This window comes from Bos javanicus, chromosome 23, assembly GCF_032452875.1.
Source record: "Bos javanicus breed banteng chromosome 23, ARS-OSU_banteng_1.0, whole genome shotgun sequence".
In the NCBI taxonomy this organism is placed as follows: domain Eukaryota; kingdom Metazoa; phylum Chordata; class Mammalia; order Artiodactyla; family Bovidae; genus Bos; species Bos javanicus.
In genome coordinates, this window is record NC_083890.1 from 51,136,773 (window position 1) to 51,147,180 (window position 10,408).

The 10,408-nt window shown below is 51.0% G+C and overlaps 1 protein-coding gene across 1 annotated transcript; it reads left to right on the plus strand.

The window, feature by feature from the left end:
• The first annotated feature begins 65 nt into the window (after window positions 1–65).
• LOC133236794 (serpin B9-like) lies at window positions 66–10,018 on the plus strand. Its single transcript, XM_061398996.1, has 8 exons — window positions 66–148; window positions 894–975; window positions 1,697–1,881; window positions 3,590–3,727; window positions 4,053–4,170; window positions 5,377–5,519; window positions 6,998–7,153; window positions 7,364–10,018. The coding sequence occupies exons 3-8, from the start codon at window positions 1,714–1,716 to the stop codon at window positions 7,763–7,765; spliced, it is 1,125 nt and encodes a 374-aa protein (XP_061254980.1). The 5' UTR covers window positions 66–148; window positions 894–975; window positions 1,697–1,713; the 3' UTR covers window positions 7,766–10,018.
• Window positions 10,019–10,408: the final 390 nt, after the last annotated feature.

Consider the following 10,408-nt stretch of genomic DNA (forward strand, 5'->3'; position numbering starts at 1 on the left):
GAGCTCCCAGGGCAGTGGGCTGAACCTGGAAGTTGTGGGCGGGGCGGGTTTGCAGGCGGCCCCGCCCTTCGGGCCTTGTTCCCGGGGCCTCCTGGACCAGGGGCCACTCTGTGCTGGGAGCTGTGAGCATCTGGAGCTGAGGAGGCAGGTGAGCCCCTCCCGCGGGAGAGAGAGCTGAAGGGGAGCCCCGGCAGGGACTCGGGTTCAGGGCACGCCTAGAAGGTGGGGACTGAGAAGCCGCCACGCTGCCACCTGGAGGCAGAAGGGTGACTGCCTGGTTAAAGGATGGGGAGCTGGGTAACGGAGCTCGCAGAGGCCACAGGGCCTCAGAGGGGCTCAAGGGGCTCTCGGGTCTGGCGGGAGGATGAGCCGTGTCGGTCGAGTGTGTTTGAGCCCCAGGGCTGGGCCAGGCAAGAGCCCGAGTGAAGGGTCAGGACCTCCTCCGTCTGCCGCAGTGGCGGGAGGTGCGGAGTGGGGACAGTCCTGTTCTCAGGCTCCGAGCGGCAGCAGGGAGAATGTGGGCCAGACCAGATGCGGAGTCAGGGCCAGCCTGGCTGGAGAGTTTTAAGGGGACAGGAGGCGAGGCTTGGTGGTGGTTGTGGGGGGGCTGGAGCGGGCTGGGAGGACACGGGGCCCTCTCAGGGCCTGAGGCCAGCCATGGTGTGAGTGAGGGTCTCGTTACCAAGGAAGGATGGCCACAGGTGGGCTGGGGGCTGATGGCTGTGCCACGTCCGGTTTCAGGTGGGCCGGGGCCACCCCGCCCACCTGCCTGACCCCCTCTGACCTCCCTGCCTCTCCCACAGCCTCAGTGCTCCCCCTGGCTGCACCCCGTCACCCTGACTGTCCTCTCCTGAACCCCTGTCTTTCGTCCTTTCCTCTCCTGTGTCCCTCAGGACCTGGTTTCCAATGTCAGGCTCGGTGTCCGCTGGTGGCTGTTGAGGAAAGAAAGGAGGGAACCTTCAAATCCTGTTTCTGGTAAAGAAAGAACTGAAAATTTAAAAAAAGCACAGTGTCTGGGCCCCATGTCCCATGTCCGAGGGTCCCTGAGGGCTGGGAAGCGGAGAGCAGGCGCCCTGAGCTGGGTTGGGGTTCAGGGACACTTGCTGACCATCAGGACCCGAGGCCCGGCTCAGACGGAGCAGCCACTGTAGGTGGAAATTCCTCGTTTCACAGCCCATTTCCTCCCGGATTCCAGCCTGTCTGGCTCCAGTTCAGCTTCTCAAACATTTCTAAGCTATCAGCTGGAAAATGGGGAGACCTGGTCTGCTTCATAACTGAACATCTCCCAGGGATTCCTCAGGAGTATGTGCAAGAATACACGGGGCCTTGTGGGGACCTGGCAGAGGGCCGACAGGGCTCTCACGTGGGGTCTCTCCCCTCCTCCTCTCTAGCCCTGTCCTCCCCCTTCTCAGATGGGAAAGGACTGGACTTCACTGCTCCCAGGAGCCCAGCAGTGTGTGTGGGGGGGTGTGCGCCCCCGTTAGCCACTGGGGTTCATTCCCCGAGGCTCTCAGCTGCTTGACCTGCTGCCAGGACCACACGTCGTGACCTTAACCTTGGACTTCCTATTTGGACAGAAAGCACCGTACACGGATCTTGCTCCATAGACTATTTTGCACTCCACCCTGAAAGGACAGTGTCCTGTGTGAGGTGGGCGGCATTCAGAGTTACTGAGGGTCTTTCTCTCCGCTCTCAGACTCCAGACCTGGCCTCATGGACGCGCTCTGTGAAGCAAATGGCACCTTCACCCTCCGCCTTTTAAAGGCCCTGTGTGAACACCGCCCTTCAGAAAACGTGATTTTTTCTCCTGTGAGCCTCTCCTCGGTCCTGGCCATGGTCCTCCTGGGAGCCAAAGGGGACACCGCTGCCCAGATGGCCCAGGTGAGCCGGGAGCGGGGACTCTTTCCCGTGTCCTGTCCGCTCGCCCGCTGCAAACTGCCTTCTCCAGGCCTGCCTGTGGGAGGGTGTGGTGGACGGGGTGCAGACGCGTGCTGCCTTGGGAGGGGCTGGGGCTGCCCAGACACAGGGGCCGGAGCTGAGGTCTCCTTCACCAAGGTTTTTCTTGGGTAATCCTTCTCCAGTTAATAGCCTGGATGTGACTGTCAAACTTTTGTCTTAATACTTTTATTTTTACTTAGGAAATGATAATGATTGCTTGAGATCTCAGCAGCTGAGCTCTGTCTCAGTTTGAGAGTACTGATGTTTGTACTAAAACTTGTAGCTGTTCGTTGGTGAGAAGGGTAGGTTAATAGGTATTTCAAGTCAATGATATACCACCATGCTTTCCAGCTGAGTCAGGGGATAAGCGGAAATGTGCAAAGAAGGTGCAAAGGCGTGGGCTTTTTACCTGTAGAGATGCCTAGGTGTGAGTTAGCCTAGATGAACAGATACTCAGAAACATCCGCTCGAGTCTGTCCCGTCCCCAGGGAAGTGTCTAGAGCAGACAGAGGAACATGTGCAGGAGTCGCCCAGAAGGCGGTGTGGTCCTGCGGTCCACACGGGCCCCCTCACTGCCGGGCACCTTTCTGTTTCACTCTGCCTCTCCATTACTCTGAGAACCCTGGACGGTAGCGATTACTCATCGTAATAATTTCCCAGCTCATGTGTGAGAGCCTGAAGGTTGAGGTGTTGAGAGTGACTCTTTATTCCTGAGGAACTTTATGGTGTGTAGGCGGGCCCATGAGCCCTAGAGCAGCTTCTTGGGGGACCTGGTGTGTGGTGTGTCTGCTGTGACGTGGAGTGGGCCTGGCCTTCCTGTGCTGAGGTCACAGGCCCTCAGGGTGCGAACTCTGCCTGGCTGCCTGGCGTGTCTCGGGAAGGGCTCCCGGCCTGCGGGCTGTGGGCTCTGGGCACCGGCAGACTCTGGAAGCACAGTCTCTGCCACTGTCGTTGTTCATACTCATTTCTCCTCGGATTTTAACGCCTTTATGTGAATCTCTCCTTTTTTTTTTTTTTTGGTAAATTTTAGAGTTAAGCTGTCCTACATTTAGGCACACTTACACTGTCCTTAGGATGCAGGATTTTAAAGCAGCTCCTTCTCTGAATTTCTCCAGTCCTTTCATTCTTTCCTTGTTACTCATCTTTAAACAAGGGAGATCAACTGAGACAGAAAAGCCAACTCTTTTACCCATTTCTGTTCTACTTTCTGTATCTTCCCCCTCTCCCGTGTCGTCTTGCTTCTCTGCTGCTGCTAAGTCGCTGCAGTCGTGTTCGACTCTGTGCGACCCCAGAGACGGCAGCCCACCAGGCTCCCCTGTCCCTGGGATTCTCCAGGCAAGAACACTGGAGTGGGTTGCCATTTCCTTCTCCAACGCATGAAAGTGAAAAGTGAAAGTGAAGTCGCTCAGTCGTGTCCGACTCTTAGCGACCCCATGGACTGCAGCCCGCCAGGCTCCTCCGTCCATGGGAGTTTCCAGGCAAGAGTGCTGGAGTGGGGTGCCATCGCCTTCTCCAGTATGTACTAAATCCACACTTAAAAGTCGTGTCCTTTTAGGAATATTTTGTAAAGTATTTGAGAAAAAATGCTGGTCACAAAACTTTTAGAAATTGAAGGGCAATATTGATCATTTTAAATTACTTATCTCGATAGGTGCTTTCCTTAAACACAGAGACGGACTTTCACCAGGATTTCCAGCAGCTACTTGTTGAGCTGAACAAGACTGACACTCAGTACTTGCTCAGGACGGCCAACAGGATCTTTGGGGAGAAGACATATGAATTTCTCTCTGTAAGTTCAAGCAACAGAACAGTACAAGTTGTGATCAAAATGTAGAGGGTGAGAGAAAGACCCCAGAGAACTGATACTTATGAACACGATTTTTAAAACTTGTAATTCTCTAACTGTACTTTGAATTAGTTGAAATTTGACTATTTCTAAAGTGCATTTGTCCATTATGATTATTCATAGCTGAGTTCTCACCTGTTTATAAACGCTGATCTTTTCATATCTAGCAGACTGAGATGATCACCTTTAAGGGATTAATGGTTACTTTAATGTAATATATATACTGTTCAGAATTTTGGAAACTCACTGACCACTCTCCTCTCCAAAGACCTTTAAGGAATCATGTCTTCGCTTCTACTATGCTGAGCTGGAGCAGCTCTCCTTTGCTGAAGCTGCAGAGCCATCCAGGAAGCACATCAACGCTTGGATCTCAAAGAAGACTGAAGGTCAGCGCTCCATGGTGGCTCCCCCACTTCTGCTCCTCCTGCTCCTCTCGTCCCTGGTCTTTCTGATGGTCAGCGCTGTGTTGTCTGGGCCCCATGGACCATCTGAACGTTAATGGACTCGCAGAGGTTCTGATCAGATGCTCGGGTTTTCAACAGCAGAGACTTCATCGTGTCCATTCTCCCCGGAGCAGAGTGACCGGCAGGAGCAGAAGCTCACAGGCCGGGCTTGCAGGTTAACACCTCACAGAGAAGCATCGTCTCCCTCAGGCGTGTGTTCTCGCGTCGCTGAATGCCGCATCTCTGTTGGAAGGAGCCCGGGGCCGCCTCTGAACAGCCTCTGTGGCCCTCCGTCACACGAGACTGACCCTCTCCTGCTCCTTTCTTGTCTCCTGCCTCCACTCCTGTCCTAGAGCCTAGGACAGGCTGGACCCACGACAGGCCCGCTGCAGACCCTCTCTCGGGCTGATGGTTCTGCAGACTGAAATCACTGCATGGGGGTGGGTTGAGCCTCGTTCGCTTCTGTTCCGCAGGGTGTCCTGCTGTGGCCTTGGCCCCATGGTGGCCATGTGATGTTAGGCCCACACAGGCCCCTCTGTACCAATTACACGTGGTACCACTGAGAGCGATGACCCTTCCGCTAGTACACGGACCAGCAGAGAGCAGGAGGCGGTCTTTCCTTCAAGACCTAGCTGTCCTTGCCCTGTCTCTCCTCTGCCCTCTCGAGGCGTGAATTAGCAGGGCTGCTCTTAGTTCACTGAAAAGGCTTGACTGGATCTCCGGGGGAGAAAGGAGTACCTTTCACGTGCTCCCTGACCTTCTCTGAGAATGTCTGGGGGATCATAGTGAAACCTTTGCTAGAGGCTTCCAGAAGTTTGTCCTTGTGATGGTGTGCCCTCTGACGCGCAGTCCTGGAAGGCTGGCTCTGCATGTGGCCTCTCCAGCCCATCCGTCATTTCCTGTCTGTCTCCACCCACCTGGAGCGGACTTATCCTTGAGTGATGAAGTGGCTCACGTCACCCACTTTGCAGAGGTCCTGAAGCACCGAGATCATAAACGCCACCCGTGTGTGTGGCTTCTGTTTAGAACAACCCAAACTGGGCAAATCTGAAAGCAGGACTTTGGTTCTAGACTACTAATCGGGATTTTCCAATGAGACTTATCAAGGGTTTTTTCTATCATGCTTTGTATTCTCTATTTCTCCCTAAGGTAAGATTCCAGAGTTGTTGTCTGCTGACTCCATTAATGCAGAGACCAAGCTGGTTTTGGTCAATGCTGTCTACTTCAGAGGGAGGTGGAGTGAGGAATTCGACAAGGCGTACACCAGGGAGATGCCTTTTCGAGTAAACCAGGTGGGGGAAGCTTCTGAACATCCTGAGAATTTGGTGAAAAAATTGAAAAATTTAACTTTGTAAGAGCATAGATCATTGGTTAATAATAACTTGAAACTTCACATTTCTGAATGAAATTTTAAACTCAGTGGTGAAGAACACCTGTTCCTTTAGTCTTTTGCATTTTTTATTGCTCCTAGAGCCTTGATAACTTCTCATGAAGTCATTGCTGTATGAGTGTATTCATCCTACATTCAGCCTGAAAGCTCAAGTTTTTCTTTTAAGTCCAAATTGCTCAGATAGAAAGCAAAAAATGAAGAAGAAATCCAAATTTAAAACCCCCACAGGTGTTAGGAAAGTGTGATCTGGGTATTACTATGATGGGGGTGGGGGGGGTGGGGGGCGGTCTGCAGAGGGCAAGAATAAGAAAATGTATTTCTTTAATCAATTATTTAAAAAATGAGAATAAATACAGACTTGATTTGCTATTAATTAATCTTCAAAAATTCAGTAATCATAGCTTTCTAATAATAAATTTTGACACAGACCTTAGTCTTGACATTGAGGTATAATTTCAATTGAGACAGGCATTAAAATAGTTTGTTAACCACTCCCCCACAGCCAGCACTTATAAAAATGCCCTTTTAATGCAATTCAGAAATTTATAGGAGTAAAACCCTTTTCTTCGAATACGGTATACTGTAAATAATCAGTCTTCTAGTTGCAGAGTGGGAGGGGACCACTCCACAGCTGGCATGGATTTTAGAAATTTGTTTTAATCTTTTTAATAGATGACCTGTGTCAACCTGTAAAACTGAATTTAGTAAGGGTAGTATTTCAGTTAACTTCTGTGCACATATAGCACTTCTGTATTTTAAAAATTTATTTCCTCCAATTGAAGTTTCAGAATTGGTACAGTTGTGTTTAAATGCATGAAGACCCATATGGTTCTTTTTTTTTTTTTTACTGTGCAGCACAGCATGTGGGATCTTAGCTTCCTGAGCAGGAATTAAACCTGCCACGCCTGCAGTCTAACCTCTGGGCCCCCGGAGAACCTCTCTCATGGCTCCTTGCACTTGTCACACTTTTCCGAGCCTGTCTACATTTCTGGACTGCACTGCTGTGAAACTCTAAGGTTTCATAAAACATTTTTCTAATTAAATAGCAGTGATTTTCATCAGATTCTATTGTTTCATTAGATATATTTACTGGGCATCTTTTAGCTCTGGAAATCTGACTTCCTTTCTGAGCACAGCAGAGCACCACATTTATTTTGCTGAATGAACCATCCTTCCCAGGCAGCACCGGTGTGCTGACGACAGGTGCCTTGTGATGGGAGCAGGGAGAAGCTGCTGGACAGTTTGTAGCACTAATCAGGGCGCGGATGCCATTTCCATCGGGGGTTCTGCACACCCCTCCATCCACCGCCTCTCCCAGAGACGGTGCTGCCTCCTCCGATGATCTGTGTCTGATTCCGGGTCATCTGTTTACTCCCGCAGAAGGAGCAAAGGCCAGTGCAGATGATGTTTCAGGACAGCGAGTTCAGACTGGCCCACATAAAGGAGGTGCAGGCCAAGGTGCTGGAGCTGCCATATGCGGGTGAGGAGCTGAGCATGCTGGTGCTGCTCCCCGACGACCACGTGCCTCTGAGCTCGGTGAGTGTCCTGCGCGCCCTTCCTGCCCCGCTGGCCCTCGAGCCCCTCCTCCCGCTCTTGGGTGTACTAGCTCGGGTACCAGAGCACGAGATGGCACACCTGTCTGCCAGGTGACTCGGGGTGGAGGGGGGCGGGAGGGAGCCCTCCAGGAAAGGAGACTCAGGGCTGCCTGACGTTGCTGAATCCCAAAGTCAAATTCTGGCCTTTCAGGTGGAGAAACATCTCACTTGGGAGAAGTTCCTCGCCTGGACCCACCCTGACTCCATGAAGAAGACCCAGGTGTCTGTCTTCCTCCCGAAATTTAAGCTGGGGAAGACCTACAACATGCGGTCGGTGCTCTCGGGCCTGCGGGTGGCTGAGGCCTTCCAGCCGGGCCGGGCTGACTTCTCAGGCATGTCGCATGGCAAAGGCCTGTGTCTGTCTACCTTGGCCCACAGGAGCGTGGTGGAGGTGAACGAGGAGGGCACGGAGGCCGCGGCCGCCTCGGCCGCGATCGAGGTCGACTGCGGCCTGGACCAACCCCGGTTCTGTGCCGACCACCCCTTCCTGTTCTTCATCAGACACAACGGCTCCCGCAGCACTCTCTTCTGCGGCAGGTTCTCCTCCCCGTAGGGGTGCGCGCGCCGTGCCTGCCCACCCTGCCCTCCCTGTGTCCCCAGGGCCTGGGCAGCTCCCAGCCTGAATGACTCACTAGCACACCCTTGCTTCTCCTCCAGGCTGACCCCCGAACGGGGATTGAGGGCCAGTAGACCTCAGTGAGACGCAGCCTGAATCCCGTAGGATGGTGGGCAAAGTGCTCCGTGGGCCGCAGACTCACTTCCCACTCACTCCCGAGTGCGTTTCTTTCCGGTTGCACTGTGTTCTCTTCCTGGTCACCTGCTTGCCTTAGCCTGTTTCGGTATTCATCCAGGCCACTAGCTGTCACCACCGTTTGATAGATTTCCTGGTGCTTGTGCTTTTTAGGAACGTTCCGTAATGCGTATTTATTTTTTTGGCTGGGTAGCCCATGGGATGTCAGTTTCCCGACCATGGATGGAACCCATGGCCCCTGAGATGGAAGCTTGGCTTCCTTTCCATTGACCTGCCTGGGAATTCCCTCTTTAATGCCCATCTTATCTTTCTTTGACATTCACTGGTCACCATGAATACTGCCAACCCTGCATCAGGCCCTGGGGAAGGAAGTAGGGGGGTGTGACCTCTGACTCCTGACCCCATGGCAGAGGTAGGCAGCTCTGAGGACCACCAGGCTGGACTAGGTCCTGCCTCTAGGTTACCATGTGACCACTGGAAGGATCACAGGTTTCCTCGTGTTACTGTATTTCTCCACTTCCAACTCTAACGGGAAAAATCACGTTCAACCCTTAAAGCTCATTTCCAATGTCATCTTCTCTGAGAACTGTTTCCTTTCCTGCAAAACCAGAGGTGCGTCTTTGTACCCACACTGCCCCTTGGGAGATGGCACGTCCCTGACAGTAGCTCTTTGCATGTTGCCCCTCTGTGTTTTCTGGCTTTAAGGCCCTTGGGGATGGGGCTGTGCTTCATGCATCAGGGTATCACTTACAGTGCATGGATAAGCAATTTGATGATGAGCTCTGTGACTTTAAAAAAAAGGATTAGAAATCAGTTTTTCTAACTGATAAATAATAGAAACAATTTATTGAAAAAACAATTTTTTTTAAATAATTTTTTTATTGAGGTGAAATTTGTAAAACCTAAAATTACCATTTTAAAGTGAATGACACACTGGTGCTTAGTCTGTTAGTGCTGTTGTTCAACCATCACACTGATCTCGTTCCAAATGTTCTTCATCCCCCTGTATCCACTAAGCAGTTACTCCCCATTCCCTGCTTCCCCAACCCGTGGCAACCACCAGCCTGCTTTCTATCTCCATGGATTTTCCTGTGCTGGCAATTTCATGTAAGCTGAATCATGCATGACCTCTTTTGTGTCTGGCCTCTTTCATCTCACATAATGCGTATTAAAAAGCAGGGGCATCACTTTGCCAACAAAGGTCCATATAGTCAAATCTATGGTTTTTCCAGTGGTCATGTACAGATGTGAGAGTTTGGACCCTAAAGACGGTGCCAAAGAATTGATGCTTTTAAACTACGATGTTGGAGAAGACTCTTGAGAGTCCCTTGGACTGCAAGGAGATCAAAACAGTCCATCCTAAAGAAAATCAATCCTGAATATTCATTGGAAGGACTGAGGTTGAAGCTGAAGCTCCAATACTTTGGCCACCTGATGTAAAGAGCTGACTCATTGGGAAAGACCCTGATGCTGGGAAAGATTGAGGGCAGGAGAAGGGGACGACAGAAGATGAGGTGGCTGGATGACATCACAGACTTGATGGACATGAGTTTGAGCAAGCTCCAGGAGATGGTGAAGGACAGATAATCCTGGCATGCTGCAGTCCATGGGGTCGCAGAGTCAGACATGACGAGTGACTGAACAGCAACAAAATGTGTTCAAGATTCATCCATGTTATAGCAGATGTCAGCAGTTCACCCTTTTTTGTGATTGAGTAATATTCCATTGAATGCAAAGAGCACATTACTGTTTGTCCAGCCGTCCACGGATGGACATTTGTAAGTTTCCACTCTTGGTTCATTGTGAGCAATCCTGCTATGAACATGCATATACACGTATTTATTTGAGTATTTGCTTTTCATTCTTTTGGGTACATTACTAGGGGAAGTTGCTGGGTCAAATGGTGATTTCATGTTTAACTCTTTGAGGAAATACCAACGTGCGTTCCACTGTGGCTACTCTCCACTCTTGTATGAGGGTTCCAGGTTCTTCACAGTCTTACCAATGTCTGTTATCTCCTTTCTTTTAAAAGTATTAAAAGAAAGTGGGTAAGAAGTGATACCTCACTGTGGTTTTCATTTGCATTTCCCTAACGTCTAATACAGAGAAGGCAATGGCACCCCACTTCAGTACTCTTGCCTGGAAAATCCCATGGGCGGAGGAGCCTGGTAGGCTGTAGTCCATGGCGTTGTGAAGAGCTGGACACAGCTGAGTGACTTCCCTTTCACTTTTCACTTTCATGCATTGGAGAAGACAATGGCAACCCACTCCAGTGTTCTTGCCTGGAGAATCCCAGGGACAGGGGAGCCTGGTGGGCTGCCGTCTATGGGGTCACACAGAGTCGGACACGACTGAAGCGACTTAGCAGCAGCAGCAGCAGCAGCAGCATCTAATAATGTTGTGCGTCTTTTCACGTGCTTACTGACCACTTGTATATGTCTTCTT

What these genes read in the sequence shown, in the direction of transcription:
- LOC133236794 (XM_061398996.1), top strand. Translation starts at nt 1,714, where the DNA reads ATGGACGCGCTCTGTGAAGCAAATGGCACCTTCACCCTCCGCCTTTTA. An exon ending in CCGCTGCCCAGATGGCCCAG is followed by an intron (nt 1,882 to 3,589) that starts GTGAGCCGGGAG and finishes TTATCTCGATAG; the next exon opens with GTGCTTTCCTTAAACACAGA. An exon ending in ACCACGTGCCTCTGAGCTCG is followed by an intron (nt 7,154 to 7,363) that starts GTGAGTGTCCTG and finishes CTGGCCTTTCAG; the next exon opens with GTGGAGAAACATCTCACTTG.